Source organism: Anoplopoma fimbria, chromosome 9 (assembly GCF_027596085.1).
Source record: "Anoplopoma fimbria isolate UVic2021 breed Golden Eagle Sablefish chromosome 9, Afim_UVic_2022, whole genome shotgun sequence".
In the NCBI taxonomy this organism is placed as follows: Eukaryota; Metazoa; Chordata; class Actinopteri; order Perciformes; family Anoplopomatidae; genus Anoplopoma; species Anoplopoma fimbria.
This window is the reverse complement of record NC_072457.1, coordinates 1,262,750-1,279,206: the sequence shown is the minus strand read 5'-3', so window position 1 is coordinate 1,279,206 and position 16,457 is coordinate 1,262,750. Positions and strand designations below refer to the sequence as shown.

The window sequence follows — 16,457 nt, the reverse complement described above, 5'->3', positions numbered from 1 at the left end:
TACCATTGACTCGCTGAGTGTTTTTCACTCAGCGGGATAATTGAAAGAGATTTCACGCCACTTGACTGTTTATTGTTGAACAGGATTAAGTGGAACTGGCTGCTTGCTTTCAACAGTCTTGTAAAAATGTGGATAATTGGGCTAATTGATGCAAGTGACTGTGAGATAATTGAGTTAAAGTGCAGCTTGTTAATTTTTTAAATGGGCAACAAAGTGAGGATGAATATGTTAAAAGGCACACTTTTATTGTCAGTTTTGCATTTTTGTTCTTTGCTTTTTATGTTTGCTCAACTTTGAATTCTGTCAATTTATGCTTCTTTATTCTCCCAGTGTTTAAATATTCTGTCTATAAAACAAAGTCAGACGGGCCAAAAATCAAGCAGAGCTCGTTTCACTGGGCTCGTTGGAGCAGCGTCCATCAGTCTGAGCAGAGGAACCAGGAAACCGTTCAGATGTCCTGTTTGGTTTCCCAGCAGAGCTTTTTCAGATCTCCACTGGAGGCTTAAAGTATTTACAACGCTGCAGTCTGCTTTCCTCGAGCAAAGCCTCCCCGAGGACGGCATTACGGCTAATGGGCGAGATCTGTCCGAACAGATGGAGCTGGCGTGCTGCAGACACATCAGCCGTCGCTGACGCGCTCACATGGGTTTGTTTGCCATCGTTTGTTTATTTAAGAGAGTTGGATGCTTTTTTGGGGTTAAATCCTAAATACCATGATTCTCATAGGAACCAATGCGGAGCCAAGTTCTAAACTGGATGGTGTCATGTGTAAAGAATTAGAACGAGGAGGAAACTTGCTCTGCAGAAACGTGACAATAGGACTTCTGATTTCACTTTTTCATTCTGAAAACCTTTAATTTTTCATAACAAAGTGTCTTTTTGTTGCTCGGTGATGCAAAACAAAAAGCAAATACTGTTCACAAACAAGACACAAAGACATTTAAGCCCAAACAGCATGAGTGGTAGCACCGATTCAGAATACAAAGACAGCTATTATACAGCTATTTACATGAACTGCTCTGCAGTCAGAAGTCTCTGAAAGAATAAATCATATCGAATCGTCAAGAACCTTAATGCATTCCTGCATTTGGAAATAAAGCACCTTTATTTTTCTCTTTGATATGTTTGGATATACTTATGTTTAAAGGGTCAGTTCACCAAAATTACAAGAAATGTGATTCCCTGTTTACACTGGCTATGCAGCTCATTTCACTTTAATGTAAAGGGTTGTTAGAGCTTTGCCTGTTTTCAGTGGGACTATTTCTTCAGCAGAAAACATTTACATTAATCACGGTTTTTCGTTTTAGACTATTTTGCTGTCGCCATCTTGTTTTTCCGCAGCCAGTTAACAGGAAGTGACCATATATGGACTGAGGAGGAGTGACAGCAGATGGATTTAATATTAGTTTAGCGATTTCACCGTCGAATAACAGAAGTGTCTGGACTGGTGTCGACCTGTCAATCAGTGTGTAGCCCCGCCCTAAAGCATCCCCTGCTTTATGGTCTGTTTGACTCTAAATGGAGCATCATTTACTAAATGAACATCATGCTGTATTGAAGAAGACTTGAAACTAGAGATTGAGACCATAAACTCATGTTTACAATGTTTACTGAGGGAATAAATCAAGAGAGAAGTAGAGTCATTTTCTCATAGACTTCTATACAACCAGAGGAGTCGCCCCCTGGTGGACAGCAGAGAGAATGCAGCTTTAACACATGAAGCTTTTGGTCAAGCTTGCTCAAACTTTATTGGTCATTACTTATTATCATGATGGGTAAGTGGGACAATGTGTTTTTGTAATTCAGGTGAACTAACCCTTTAAAGCTAAGCGTTCTACTAAAAGGCACCAAGGAAACATTCGTCAAATGAATGACAGCAGTCCGTCTGAACATTTTAGAATCTGACAGAAACCCTCTGTTTATGCACAAATGCATTACTGATTGCACGGATGTAGGATTCCTGATACAACTTGTGTTTGTACACAAAGTCCCTGAAAGGAGTTGAGACACAGCAGAGCACAGAAGTAGGAACAATGTCAGGCATCATTCTTCCTAATGGTGTGCTGTGCTTCCTGCCTCTTTAAACCGGTCCTTTTGGTTATTTTGGGCGTTCCTCATTCAAAGAAAGAACAGTGTGTTCCTCTCCAGGCTGCTAAGGGGTTTTTAATAAGCACCAAACTGATGTAACGTCGTCTGTTTAAGTTCTCCTGTCTTGGCAAAAAGACCAGATAATCCTCCGTCCCGCCCTCACTGGATGCTCGGCGCCAGCAGGTACCCGTTGAAGGTGATGTAGACATCCACGTCGTCGCTGTAGACGGCGTTCTCCCGCTCCCTCTTGTAGAGCCGGACCCAGACCTCGTCGTTCAGGGCCAGGTCCATCATGACGCTCTGGCTCTGCATGATGGAGCGCTCGCTGGGCTGGGCGTACAGGATCACCTGCTCCTTGTCGTTGTGCATCAGGTGCAGGTAGGTCTCCTTGAAGTTCCAGGTGTGGATGTTCACGTTGAAGAAGTAGATCCCCGGCACGTAGCAGTAGAACTTGCCCTTGAACATGTTGAAGTGCTCTTGGAGGTTGACGAACACCGTGTCGAACACCAGCGACTGGTAGTAGTCCACGCTGTGCAGAGCCTTACGCCGGCCCACGGAGAAGGAGGAGTGGGGGGTCTTGCAGGCGTCTCCGGGGGAACCGGCCTGACCTTTGGTTCCTTTAGGGCCCACGAGTCCTCGGTGGCCGGAGGGTCCCTCTAAACCGGGCTTACCAGGTGTGCCCTTGTCGCCTCTGTCTCCTTTATCACCTGGACAAGAACAAACACAGGTGAGTGGTGCAGACAGAAACAACGGGAGGAGAAATTGACTTCAACAGTGGAACAGAAATACAGTTACTGATGTTTGAAACTTTATGCTCCTTCTGCTTCAAAACATTTTAAAGGGAAATATTGTACCTGACTTCACTTATTTTGAAGGTACAGTTACGATTAACTTCAGTACGAAAACATATTAGGTTCATTTAAGGTAAAAAATATTTACAAACCACGGGGGATACATTTTTACCTTAAATTACCCCAAAACGCCATTTACAGATAAAGACAAAGGTTTTACGTCTAATAACTTTATAAAACACATTTGGCTGATAATACTTTTACTTTAGTGGGAATTTAAATGCAGGACCTTTACTTGTAATTGAGTGTTTTTAAATCATTATACTGGTACTTTAGTAAATGATCTAAGTACTTCTTCCACTGGTAAACTTTGGCTGCTAATAGGAACATTTAAATATTTCAGTTTTTAATATGCAGAAGAATGAGACTGAGATAACACTGATGTCTTCTTTTTGTCAGTTGATGGACATTAGTCTTCATTTTGCCTAGAAAGCAGTCGACGCTGGTCCAGACTACATGATGTTTTTATTGCAGCTCTTACTGAGTAAAAGAAGCTCCAAGAAAAAAACTGACGCTTCATTTTGTCATTTGAACAACGCCATTAATCCTTTTTCTGTCTTTTATTACGGTTACTAATCCAGAAATGGAAACAACTTTCAGCAGAGCTTTCGGATCTGACGTTCCAAATCCTCCTTATAAATCTCAAGGAATTCATCTTCATTTTATCTCCTAATGTTCTGTGAGGAGGATCTGTCTGGAAAATGTTAACTGATGCGTTCAGGTGCCAGGAGTTTAAAAATGCTGAGTCAGAACCTATTTTTATGAAATCTATGAACTGCAGCAACATTAATAACAATTTATTTCTGCAAGAGGGAAGATTGTATCATGCCAAAGGGCATCAAGCATGAAAATACAGGTTTAAAGGATTTCCTTCAAATAAATACTTTCTCCTCATAGGAGACAACTAAAGTTTGGTTTGATTGAAAAGGTATTAATGTACAAGAGACAAAACAATTAGTTCCATTACTGTAGTTCAGAATCTAAGTTATTCTCCATGGTCATCAGGCTGGAAACACAACGAAACCATTTCCCTCGAAAATGATTTAGTTATTTAGAATCCCTTCAGAGTAAATCTCCTTCTTCCTTCCAAGGCTAAATAATTAAAATAGTTTTTGCAAATGTATTATTAATAAGAAGCAGCTGAAGTGTCTCTCATTTCTCTTGATCATCTTTGAGGTGTTTCTACAGCTGACTGGAGTCCACCTGAGGTTAATTCAGCTGATTGGAAGTGATTTGAAAACACACACACACACACACACACACACACACACACACACACACACACACACACACACACACACACTCACACACACACACACACACACACACACACCTGTCTATTTAAGGTCTCACAGCTGACCTATCACATGCACATCAGCTCTACAAACATGAGGTTGAAGGAGCTTCCTGCAGAGCTCAGAGACAGGAATGTGTCGGGTTTCTAAGGTCACAGTGACCTTTATAATTCTTAAATGGAAGAAGTTTAATGACAGTTGCTAACATGCTAACACGCTAACCCTGTTTAACTGGGTTGACTCACTGAATTTTTGTTTCTGCATTGGTTGATTTGCTTTCATTTATCACCTCTCTCTACACGCAAACCCCAACCCAGCTCATCCAAACACTGGTTGAGGTTGTTAGTTTGATGTGTTAGCGCGCATGCTTCTTTGTTGCACAACGCTGGATTTAAATATTCTGCACCACAGAGAGCTCTGAGACATTTTTGAGTGTTTGAAGGCCATCGGTGTGGACTGATGATGAATGTTAGTTAGAGTCATCAGTGTGTGAATGGGTGAATGATATATAACATACTACTGTAAGTCGCTCACAAATCCATGGATCCTCACACAGAAGTTTGTATGATATCTTATAAAAGTTATTCCTCTTTTTTCCGAGTAAAGTCCAGACACATGAGTCAATTTTCCGCTTGTTAAATGCATTCAGTCTTTTCAAAATAAACTTCTGTCTTAACATGAAGCTCCTTAGTTAGGTTCAGGAAAAGATACTGGTTAGTTAAAGTAACTACAGAGGTGCTGTTACTTCAGTACAGAAGTAAGTGAAAAAGAAATCAACGTTGACTTCTTGTTCCAGATGAAGAACAAACAGTTAGAGAACAGCCTGTACAAGCACACGGCTTTATGAGTCCATCAACATCTTTATGAAGCAGGCTTGTGATAAACTGAGAGACAAAACAGACGATATGGATGTTATATTTAAGTGACCGTGGAGCCGGTTGGATTCTACTTAATGTGTTTTTATTAAAAGAACTGCTCGCCCGCTTTTATGCTACCCAGAACTAAACCTTTTTGTACCAATGTCACCATAAAACTAGCCTTCTACATGCATTTCAACAGCAGCAGACAGGCCAGAAAAAGCTAAATAATTAAACTCAGTAATAATGAGCTCATTGGCTAATCTTCCAAGAGTCCACATTAAAAAAACATTTAAGCAAACAATGTTTTTCATACAATTTAACACATCATTTTTACCAAATTTCCATTCAAATTCTAAATCAACAATCGATGGTGCACGTTTTGTTTCTGGCATATCTATTCTTTGTGTTGTAAAGTCAAACTGTTTTGACATAAAGACAAATGTAAACATTTCCTATATTAACAGCATGTTTTTATATAATAAGCAATGTTATATTATATTCGATCCATATTTGTTGGAGTTTCGCCTTTAAAAAACAACATTTTCTCTCCAGTGAGCCTTTGCATTAGGCTTCATACCCCATAGAAACCTGCAATAAAACTCATAATTAGGCTCAAAAGCAGCTGTTTCCCTCAACAGTTAGGAAGAAACAACTATAAACAACTGAAAGACCTAAACAAATGTAAGCAAGAGAGTGAGGCTCAGGATGAATCCTGCTGTTCGGTGTGGACCAGCAGTTAAACACCTCTGGGTTTTGGGTAAACCACAGAGGAAGGAGCCACCCTCAGTTCCTGGAGACGTAAACACCAGAGGACCTCTCACCACACAAAGAGCCCTGTGTTCCATAAACAAGTTTAGCAGCTCGTCTCACACCAGAAGGCCAAATATGGAACTGATCCGTTGTCCTGAAATCAAATAACAACCTAAAGACCATGTGTCTCTTTAAAAGATCACAGGAAAATATCTGCTGAGTTCTGCTTCAGTTCTGCTTCAGTCACAAAGATATTCTACAGTTTATATAGTTTCCATCAATGTTTGTGTATGTGCATTTTTAAAGTATCGCATCAGGAACGGCAAAATTCCCAGGAGAGCATTTAAAAGGAAATATTGAAAATGAATCATCTGCCTCTGATGATTTCCTAACTTCCCCACAATGCAACTGCCCCCCTTCCTCAGAATACCCAACACTACTACTTTATTATACTCTGTATGTCTGAATGTTCTCTGAATGTTTACAGATGTTATGTAGCTTAGCAGGTGGAGAACAAAACGCTGTTCAATGGTTTAACCAGACTGAAAGGGAGAAATGTCCTCTGATCAACAGATGAATGGGAAGAGAAGAAATCAGCAGTTTAGTGAAAGAAAGTGGAAGGTTGGATTTAAACAGGAACAGCTTCCTGTTTCACAAAAAGAGCATCCTAGAACAAGCTGGAATTAGCTTTAGCAAAGCTCTTCTTCAGACTTCACAGAAGTGGCACTGTTGGAATATCAGCTGAACTAATAACATTTTAAACCTCTTCAGTCCATATTTACTGTTCAATAATAAACTTATTGAAACGCTGATGCTAAAGGGATAGAAAGACATCTCGAAGGAGCTTTCACGAGCCATTTATCGTTTGGCTCGTTCCAATCAGAGCGAAACTGAATCTTAAGGTTTGTTTTTTGATTTAGTTTGGTTTTCTTTCAGTCGTGCACTAATTACAGCGAACCAAATGAGAAAATGAATTTGCTGAGGAGCGAGTTTATCCCCACTGACATTATAAACGTCATTATTTTTGTCAACTTTTTATTTAGTTTTCTTTGGCCAACATCTCGGAGAAAAAAACCATCAAACTTCTGCAAAAGTCCCGATAAGTCTGAAGTTCACCAGAGTCCATCTCCACACACGTCTTCCTGCGCTTTGGTTAACTTTCTGCACTCGTGTCAAATTATGATCTCACTGCAATCGAACCGCACAACAGCTTTGAGTGGTTGTTTGTCCGTCTGCAGCAGAATCATTTCTCATTTTGTGTATCTCAGTTGTCACGCTGTGTATAAAATAATTTAATCCGGTGGATGAATCGATGTCACTACATGTGTGGGTGCAGAACGGACTCTGTTTGGGGGGGGGGGGGGGGTTCTTTTGAGAAATTTGGCTCACTGCTCTCTTCAAATGTTGATTATTGGTCACACTGTTTAAATCCAATCAATGCAGCTTTGTGGGAGCACACCCATGCATGCACACACACACACACACACACACACACACACACACACACACACACACACACACACACACACACACACACACACACACACACACACACACACACACACACACACTCAAGTCTTTATTGTTGCGAGCAGTCATTGAGGGCAATACAGAGAAGAGTGTGTGTTATTTGTCCAGAGCTGAGTGTGTTTGACTACACACATGTTCCTGTGTATTTCTGCATGTATGTGTGTGTGTTTTCTGCCACATCAGCAAGTTCAGCGCCAGGTTGAAAGCGTCTGTTGAGACCTCCCTCACTGCACAGCTGCACCACAGTAACGCTGTATACAGTTCTTTTATTGCCTCAGCTGTAAAGACCAGCAACAGTTTGAGACATGAATGCAACTGAGCTCTCAAAGACGTAGGTTACATCCTATCCTTTCAAATTAAAAGCCCTTTTTGTTCATTTTCCAGCCATGTTATGCAAGAGTCAAGTTCAGTTTTCTTGCTATAAAAACCTGAATTTGTTCCGATAGAGAGTTCTGCTTCAGTCACAAAGATATTCTATAGTTTATATAGTTTCCATCAATGTTTGTGTATGTGCATTTTTAAAGTATCGCATCAGGAAATTGTATGGAAACGGCAAAATTCAATAAAACGTCGTCATAACAGTGTTGTTCCTTCATTCCAGTTGATGTGGTGCTTCACTTTTACACTTTAGCTTCTGTCTTTATCTGTTTCATGCTGATATTTTCTTCTAACACAAATTTTAGACTCCTTCTCTAAGAAATCAGTTATTTAGTTTCCCAAAAATGTTGATCATTGTTCTTCAGGATACGCAGTTAGTGACAGTGTGGGCTCCATGGTAACGTAGCTCTGACAGTAGTAGCAGAGGGGGCGGGGCTTAGCCAATGGTCCATAAATCGTTTAATGCTCGCTTGAAGTGTTTTTAATCAAGAATAAATGCACTAAATGGATTACGAAAACAGCTTCTACTCTGGTTCCTGACAGATTACTGCTATTCATAGCCTCTCTCATGGAATCTGCATTTTTTCTTTTGTACGACATTTCAAAGGTTCACTTAAAATAAGATTTATAATTTAATGGAAACACGACTTCACGATCCAAACTGTGTCCAAAACTTCAAACTGCAGCATAGATTTCCTTCAGTGGAAAAGTTCTGAGTTCTTCAGCAGTTTCAAAATCGGCCTTAATTGCCTAAAACTATGCTTGCCCACAATTTCTAGACGAGAGAGAAATAAAAATGTTTGTCCTTTCGTGGTTCAGCAGTTGGACTGGGTTTTCCGAGGGTTGATCGCGGGTCAGAACAGACTTGGCATGTTCCGTTATCAAAGGAGCAGCAGATGAAGCATGACGACACATCGTTGGGAAGAGTTGGCCGCTCGGCTTCTTGATATTAAACACACATGTTCTAAACACAAAACCCCTCTGCAGCTGTGGATGTGGAGTTCTTGGATATCATAAAATCCTTGTATTTTTTTAATCCCTTTCCTCTTGTCACATTTTTCGCGTTTCCCCCTGCAGGCTTAAACACACACACACACACACACACACAACACACACACACACACACACACACACACACACACACACACACACACACACACACACACACACACACACACACACACACACACAAAGCATCATCTCATACAAGCTGCCACAGATTTGACTGTGACGGGGATTTACTGTGAGTGCATCGAGGTGAGTCAGTCATGTGTAACAAGTAGAAGAAGTCTTATCGAGTCCATACGAGAGCTGACCTGAGGGCTGGAGTCAGATATTCTATTCTGTCTAATCTTGTGGTTTTTATGTGGTTTGTAGAAACACTTAAACCCTTCCCAGCTCTGTTGAAATGTTTCTTTCTTCCTCCTAATAAAACCTTCTTGGAGCCGGAGAATAATCCAGTGTGTCCACACACAAGTAGAACGTCTTTCTTCCTCACTCTTCATCACTTTATAGCTTACATAAACTCCTTTGTTGATGTACATTTACTGTGAAAGACACTGTCAAAGTCTGTTAACGTTGCTGCTAGTTGGCCGCCTGCTTCCTTCAAATATGTTAAGTAGAGGTTGATTTTTTAAAGTGGTTCCAGGTTGGGTGTCTACTTTCCTTTTTATAAAGCAGTCTGAACCGTCAGTGCACGGTTGCACTTCAGCAGCACTGTTCCATTATAAAACTCGTGATTACTCTTCTGAAACATCTGGGAAAGCAGAAGCTAAGATCTGATTGAGGAAATGAAGCTTGACGCAGGGAGACACAGATGAGGAATCATGGTTTTTTTTGGTCAATGAACGTTCAACGTTGTCTAAGCCCCGCCCACAGCTACGTTACCATGGAGCCCACACTGTCACTAACTGCGCTCCCTGAAGAGCTAATATCTACATTTTTGGAAAAACAAAAAAGTGAATCCAGAGAGAAGCAGACAGAAGAGACTAGAATATGTTTTTGAAGGATAAATCAGGTTAAAAAGATAAAGATAGAAGTTAACCACCACATCACCTGGAGGTCCAGACAGAAGACGATGGAATGAAGTAACGACACCGTTAGAATCATTGAAATACGTTCAGTATACCTTCTGCTAACGTTAGCTCCACTAACGTTTTAAAAACGTATATCTTCTTAAACCTCTTCCAGTAACAAGTATCACTGTGACACAACCTTTAACCATGACGAGCTCCAGATCCACTAAACCAGGCTGGAACTACTGATGAGAGTCTATGGAACAGAGCTGCTATGCTGTGATTGGTCAGTCTGCATTCAAGGGGCGGGGCTTAGCAAAGTGTTGTTCGTCACTAAAAGCACATTACCTAAAAGGCATAGAAATAAATGACTAGGTCAGCATGTCTACACCAAATGTTCCGGTTATTGCACTTATTTCAAAAAAGACAATATTCCTAATAAGCTGTTTACATGCAGCCGTGCATATTCAGATTAACATCCTCATAACGGGGCCAGTGAATGCCACGTTCTCTTCTATGTTTGACGGGTCGATGCCCTGACATGTAGTTTACCACTTCCAAATATGGAAAAGTGATTGGCAGGAGCTTCTTGTGAATAAAAGCATGAAGCAAAGAAGAAAATTGGCAGAGAGCTCCAGAGGTGGAGGACTTGTTGGACCGTGTGAGCTCAGCCTCCCTCTTTCATTCCTTCAAACACCTTCTCTAAAAGGTCGGCGTTGAGATATTGGTTCAGATCCAAAAACCTGTTGATATCCAAGTCCTTCATGATGTTCAACAGTAGGAGTGTTTCTCCTTTTCTTTTGGACATGTGAATGAGCTGTATGCACCAACAAAGAATGATCCTAAAACCTGAAGAACATCTACAGATCACACATGTTTTCATCTGACAATGATCCATTCAGAATTAGAACTAAATAAGAATATCAAAATGGAATATAATGTTTCCATGAACCATATCAAATTCTGAATATTGTCATATTTGGAATAATAGTCGAATATGAGTGTGCATGTAAGCGTAGTCAGTGACTTCCCAAGTTCCATCTTGCAAGAATACAAAGTAAAACTGGAACCTGAGGAACAGACAGGAAGTACCAGTAAACATGAACTCAGTGCTCAGAAGCTAACAGAAGCTAACAGAAGCTAACAGAAGCTAACAGAAGCTAACAGAAGCTCATCGGGGCTCCGGTACCTTTGAGGATGGTCATGTTGATGACAGTGTGGACCTCGGGCATCTGATACTGGGTCGAGGTGGCCGGCGGCTCCAGGTTGTCGCAGCATCGCCTGCAGAGTCTGGATGGAGGTCTGGAGGGGGAGGGGACACAGAAAGCCAGGGGGAGGAGCAACAGAAGCCTCAGACACACCGCCGACATGGCTGTCACGACCTGGAGGAGGAGAGAGAGAGAGAGAGAGAGAGAGAGAGGAAAAGTTACAGTGTGATTGCTAAAGATAAACTTGAACTACATCCTTAAAAAAACAACAAAGCCAAAGTTTGGATGGTGCATTCCTGCGGATAGCTGGCCATGTGTCAAGAAAAACAGAAGTTTGAAATACTGACGGTATAAATCTGGCTTTACTGTCAAGAATCAACAAGCAAATCTCTTTTCTAGGCTCATGATTTTTTTCCATAAATGTACAACAATGAAATAAGAGAAATCCGTTGTACAATTAAATATGAATAGAGATACTTTAATTGATAAACAAAAGTCCTCCAACTCTAATCTCTTGCAACTGTTTCTGGAAAATGTAGGAAACCACTAATTATACAAGACAGTGTAACTGAGGCTGATAAACCGAAAAAGTAAACTGCTACATCGATGACACGTCAAAATACGACTTTCAAGGACATTACAATCTAAAGTCAAAGCCACAGATGACAGATTTACTGCTCATGTGGGATCCAGAAGACCTTGATCAAGAATCCAAAATTCAGGTTATAAGCTATAGATGAGGGGGGGTTATGTGACCTTTCATAAGAAAACACACCTGGACTCAATTGGATGTGAAAACATCAGCGGTTGGTCTCTCTGGTGAACTCACAGCAAGAAACGCTTTGACATACATGTCCAAGGACGTCCTCACACACACACACACACACACACACACACACACACACACACACACACACACACACACACACACACACACACACACACACACACACACACACACACACATCTCTCTAGTTGTTCTCTCTGATTCCTTTAGACTGTAGATGTACCGACAGTAATAGTCCTTCTGTGTGACTATACGCCACATAAACAACATTACATAACACAAAACATATGGCGCTCAGATGACCCTTTTACCCAGAATGCCTTATGGTAAACTGAGTTCATAAGAGGCTGCAACCTCTGGTTCAGAAAAATGAAGCCAAATGTTGAAGAGTCTTAAAGCTGCATTCTCTCTGCTGTCCACCAGGGGGCGACTCCTCTGGTTGTATAGAAGTCTATGAGAAAATGACTCTACTTCTCTCTTGATTTATTCCCTCAGTAAACATTGTAAACATGAGTTTATGGTCTCAATCTCTAGTTTCAAGTCTTCTTCAATACAGCATGATGTTCATTTAGTAAATGATGCTCCATTTACAGTCAAACAGACCACACACATGTCATCTGTCATCAATCGATCACCAATCAATTGACAACACAAAGACTAAACATAGAAAATAACCACTTCATATTATTAAAATCTGTATTCATTCATTTTTTGGGCCAAACATGGGCAGAAGATGACAAACTGTATCATATAGTTTTTATGAATTATATATTAGTAAAACGTTGCCTATTTTGATTTTAAATGTCTGGTCACCTGACGATTATGAATCTATTATTCTTTCCATTTATCTTTGTTTTGGTTTTCACCAACTCTTGATAAAAAAATATTTACATGGTCACAGTTTATTTGCAGAAAACAGCTGCAGGGTGTTGTGGGAAACGCGGTTGATAGTGGAATTTAAAGGACGATGCAACAAAAACAATGTGCCAAAAACAATCTGTCTTTTTCCATCATTCCCCTCTTCTTGTCTGTTTCAGTCCACAGTTTATCTCGGATTCCCTCTTTCTTTCTTTCTCTCTCTCTTCCTCCCACGTTTCTCTCTCCATCCTCACCTTTAGCCTCTGAAATCCACAAGAGTAACACGAAATCCTCTGAAGAGTGAGACGGAGGAGAGAAACAATAACAAAGAGGTCTGGTGAGAGAGAGAGAAGGAAAATAAACAGGGGGATGAAAGATGAGAGAGATTCCCAGAGGTTTCCACGGTGATGGATGGAGCACGACTGTGAGAAAAAGAAAAGACTGGAGCTCTGCTGCGGTGTGTTTTTGTCCAGCTACTGATAGTAAACTATAATCATAAGTTATTATCTGCTTCACTGTCACAGCCCGCATTCCTGCTCACTCACGCAACATGTTGCATGAATCTACTGATCAGCTTTACAAACCATCAAAACTGCACAAAACAAACTGCAGCGTTTGTGTCATAGAGGAAATAAAACTCGATGTTTTTGCAGAACAATTGCACCGGCTTGAAAATTGAACTTGTATATGCACCATCATTCCTTTATAACCCACATTATGGTGAACCGGGACAGGTGACGCTGCACACAAAGGGACAACGTCGTCTTGGGGACGAGGTCAGGGTTGACAGGTTCGTCTACAAACAAAGACTTTCACCCAGGAGACCGCTGTTCTTGTCCCGTGTGACAACAAACGTCAATGTTGATGTATTCGTTATGTAAATTCCATACTTATTTCAACCCACACCACCATTTTTTCCTAAACCTAACCAAGTAGATTTGTTGTCCAAAAGCCCTAAAGGCTCTGATGACTCGTTTTGCAGGACGTTAGCAGAAAAACGCTACGAAAAAGAATCGCTTTTCATTAGAAATCCTGCAAACTGTTGTTTGACGATACTTTTCTACAGTGAATCGAACATCACACTGCAGCGATGTCTCCAAAGCCGACCGCCCTGGTGGCAGGAAGTTATATTTCAACAACACTGATGGAGGAGCAAAGAATGCTGCAATGTATGTATTAAGAAAGCTGGTTTACTGTGACCATGTTAGCCTTTCTGTAACCACAGTACTGCAAAAATAATAACAAAATAAAAATACGTTAATTCCCTTTCCAAACGAAAAGCATTTTTTCCCCAATTTACCACCGGTATAAATACATGCCTGTAAAACTGAATATGCAGCAGTTCTTCTGTGACATGCACCTAATAAAATGGTACTTTACATACTTCTTATATCAGTCTGAACTCCTTTAGGTAGGTTTGCATTTTTTTAATTTTTCTGACCATTAAGTAAAGCTGTTGGCTGCTTGCATCAAGACTTTTCATTCTTGTGTTGTCAAAAGTCAAAATGAATCCGTAGCGAATGCAGAAGAACATTTGCATTTATACGCTGATATGTTATCTGAATACTTATACTAACCACCTTTATGAAACACCAACTATTTATTAAATATTTTGCACTGATATAATAAACATAATCAAGGATGTGTTGACACAATAACTATGTTAGTTGTTTTTTTTACTCTGCACACTGTCCATTTAATAACTGCTATATGTAGATGCATCCTATTCGTAGTAGTTTGTAGCACTTATTATATTCGTATTAGTCTGTTGCAATTATTGTTTTCGTAGTAATCTGCCTCTGCACTATACTTTTGCTCTGGTTTATGCTTTAAGATGCTTGTTTAAGAAAGGAGATGCACTGATGACTTCTGGTGACTAGTAGTTCTCTTGAATACCTATGTTGAATACACTTCCTGTCTTTGGATGTCTGCTAAATGACTGTAATGTAATGTAAACTTTTTATGAATACAACTATTGTAAAGGTTAATGCATTTCTTTTGAAATATATTTCAACTTAGTTTTTACTTTTTATATGGAGTAAATGATTGACTTAACATTTTAACATTTTAACTAATGTAATGTAATGTTTAAGAAAGGAGATGTAATGTGACTATGCATTATGGTTCATGCTACTTTTACATAAAATAATAATAAAAACCTAATTGTGACTATAACACAACTTAACAACAAACTAAATTAAAATAGTTTGAGCCATCCTTAAATCTATTTGAGTCCATGTGTGTGTGTTATGACCTCATGTCACCCCCCCCCCCCCCCCTCACCCAAAGGCCTCCAGAGCTGCGTGCACAACAAAACATGCACGATCATGACCCGCAACGCACATACAGCCGTCATCATGAATCCATTCAAGGAGCCACGTCTACAAACGCCGGAGCACACACACACACACACACACACACACACACACACACACACACACACACACACACACACACACATGAAAGCCGTGCACTATGAGAAAGGTGTGAATTTGACACATGCACGAACTTTTTCCTGAAAAGCTTCTGCAGAGTTTGTATAACTTCTCTGCAGACACGCGAACGCACCGCCGGTTGTTTCTTCCTCTTCCTTCCTCTTCTTCCTCTTCCTCTTCCTCTCCTTTCTCTGTGTTGTTAAAGCTGCTGAGGATGACTATTAACCATGAAGTCGTTGTCACCTGGAGTCAGAGTGTCGGTCTGTGCTTTTCTTACCTGGTGGAGTTTCACTGCAGTGGAGGAAAGAAAGCAGAGTGCTGGTGTCAGAGGAGAGGAGGAACTACAGCTCTCTCTCTCTCTCTCTCTCTCTCTCTCCACACATATACCTTAACTCCCTCCCTCCTCAAACCCTCTCCTCTTCCTCCTTTGACTCCCCCTCCATCCTCCCTTTAATCTCCACATCCATCACTCTCTGAACAGTGAGGTTTTATGACAGAGCTGTCACCACCAGGTCAGCTCTGTCCACATTTCACTTTACTGTGTCCATGTCTCACATTCTGGACGGTTAACATTTCCTTTAATTTGTCCCATACTGCCAAAAATAACTGCATTATATCACCGCTCCTAAACTCCCACTGGTTCTTAAATCACGCTTCTTTTATTCTGCTGTCATTTATATAAAGCTGTCATCTGATTCTCTTCCTCTCTGGATAGCATTTTGGAAAACATAAGAAGTTAAACAAATGACAAAACACGTTTGTTTCTTAAGTTAAAGTTGCCGTTTCACATAATGTACTTAACATAACGTCCCATCCTGATAAGTTAAAGGAACAAGCTTTTTTCCAGATGTACAAAGAATCCTGCAGACATGGACGGATCGAACATCTGGGTGTCCACTCTATCAGTGAGCACAGGGTTAATAATGAAATATATGTATCATGCATAGAGCACCTTCTGTGTGTACATTTTCATCGGATTATAAAATAAAAAAACAACTTTGGCCTAAAGAAGACAGCTTTATTGTTGAATAGCGCCTCACTAAGAGCTGGAGTGTAAATCAAGAGGTCAGAGAAGAAACACACTGAGGTCTAAAACACGAGGATCACACGAGGATCACACATGCTGCAACCTCCAGTTCTGTAAAGTGAAGTCAATGCTTCATGTGTTAAAGCTGCATTCTCTCTCCTGTCCACCAGGGGGCGACTCCTCTGGTTGTATAGAAGTCTATGAGAAAATGACTCTACTTCTCTCTTGATTTATTCCCTCAGTAAACATTGTAAACATGAGTTTATGGTCTCAATCTCTAGTTTCAAGTCTTCTTCAATACAGCATGATGTTCATTTAGTAAATGATGCTCCATTTAGAGTCAAACAGACCATAAAGCAGGGGATGCTTTAGGGC

At 40.5% G+C, this 16,457-nt stretch overlaps 1 protein-coding gene across 1 annotated transcript; it reads right to left on the bottom strand.

Moving 5' to 3' along the window:
• Positions 1 to 1,490: 1,490 nt before the first annotated feature.
• c1qtnf6b (C1q and TNF related 6b) lies at positions 1,491 to 15,391 on the bottom strand. Its single transcript, XM_054604915.1, has 3 exons — positions 15,333 to 15,391; positions 10,957 to 11,149; positions 1,491 to 2,795 (listed from the first exon to the last, which is right to left on the bottom strand). Exons 2-3 carry the CDS (start codon positions 11,135 to 11,137, stop codon positions 2,248 to 2,250), a joined length of 729 nt encoding a protein of 242 aa, XP_054460890.1. The 5' UTR covers positions 11,138 to 11,149; positions 15,333 to 15,391; the 3' UTR covers positions 1,491 to 2,247.
• Between the last annotated feature and the right edge of the window lie 1,066 nt (positions 15,392 to 16,457).

Excerpts from the sequence above, each read along its gene's own strand:
- c1qtnf6b (XM_054604915.1), bottom strand. The coding sequence starts at position 11,137 with ATGTCGGCGGTGTGTCTGAGGCTTCTGTTGCTCCTCCCCCTGGCTTTC. Across the intron at positions 2,796-10,956 it reads CAACATGACCATCCTCAAAG|GTGATAAAGGAGACAGAGGC; the intron begins GTACCGGAGCCC and ends GTTCTTGTCCAG.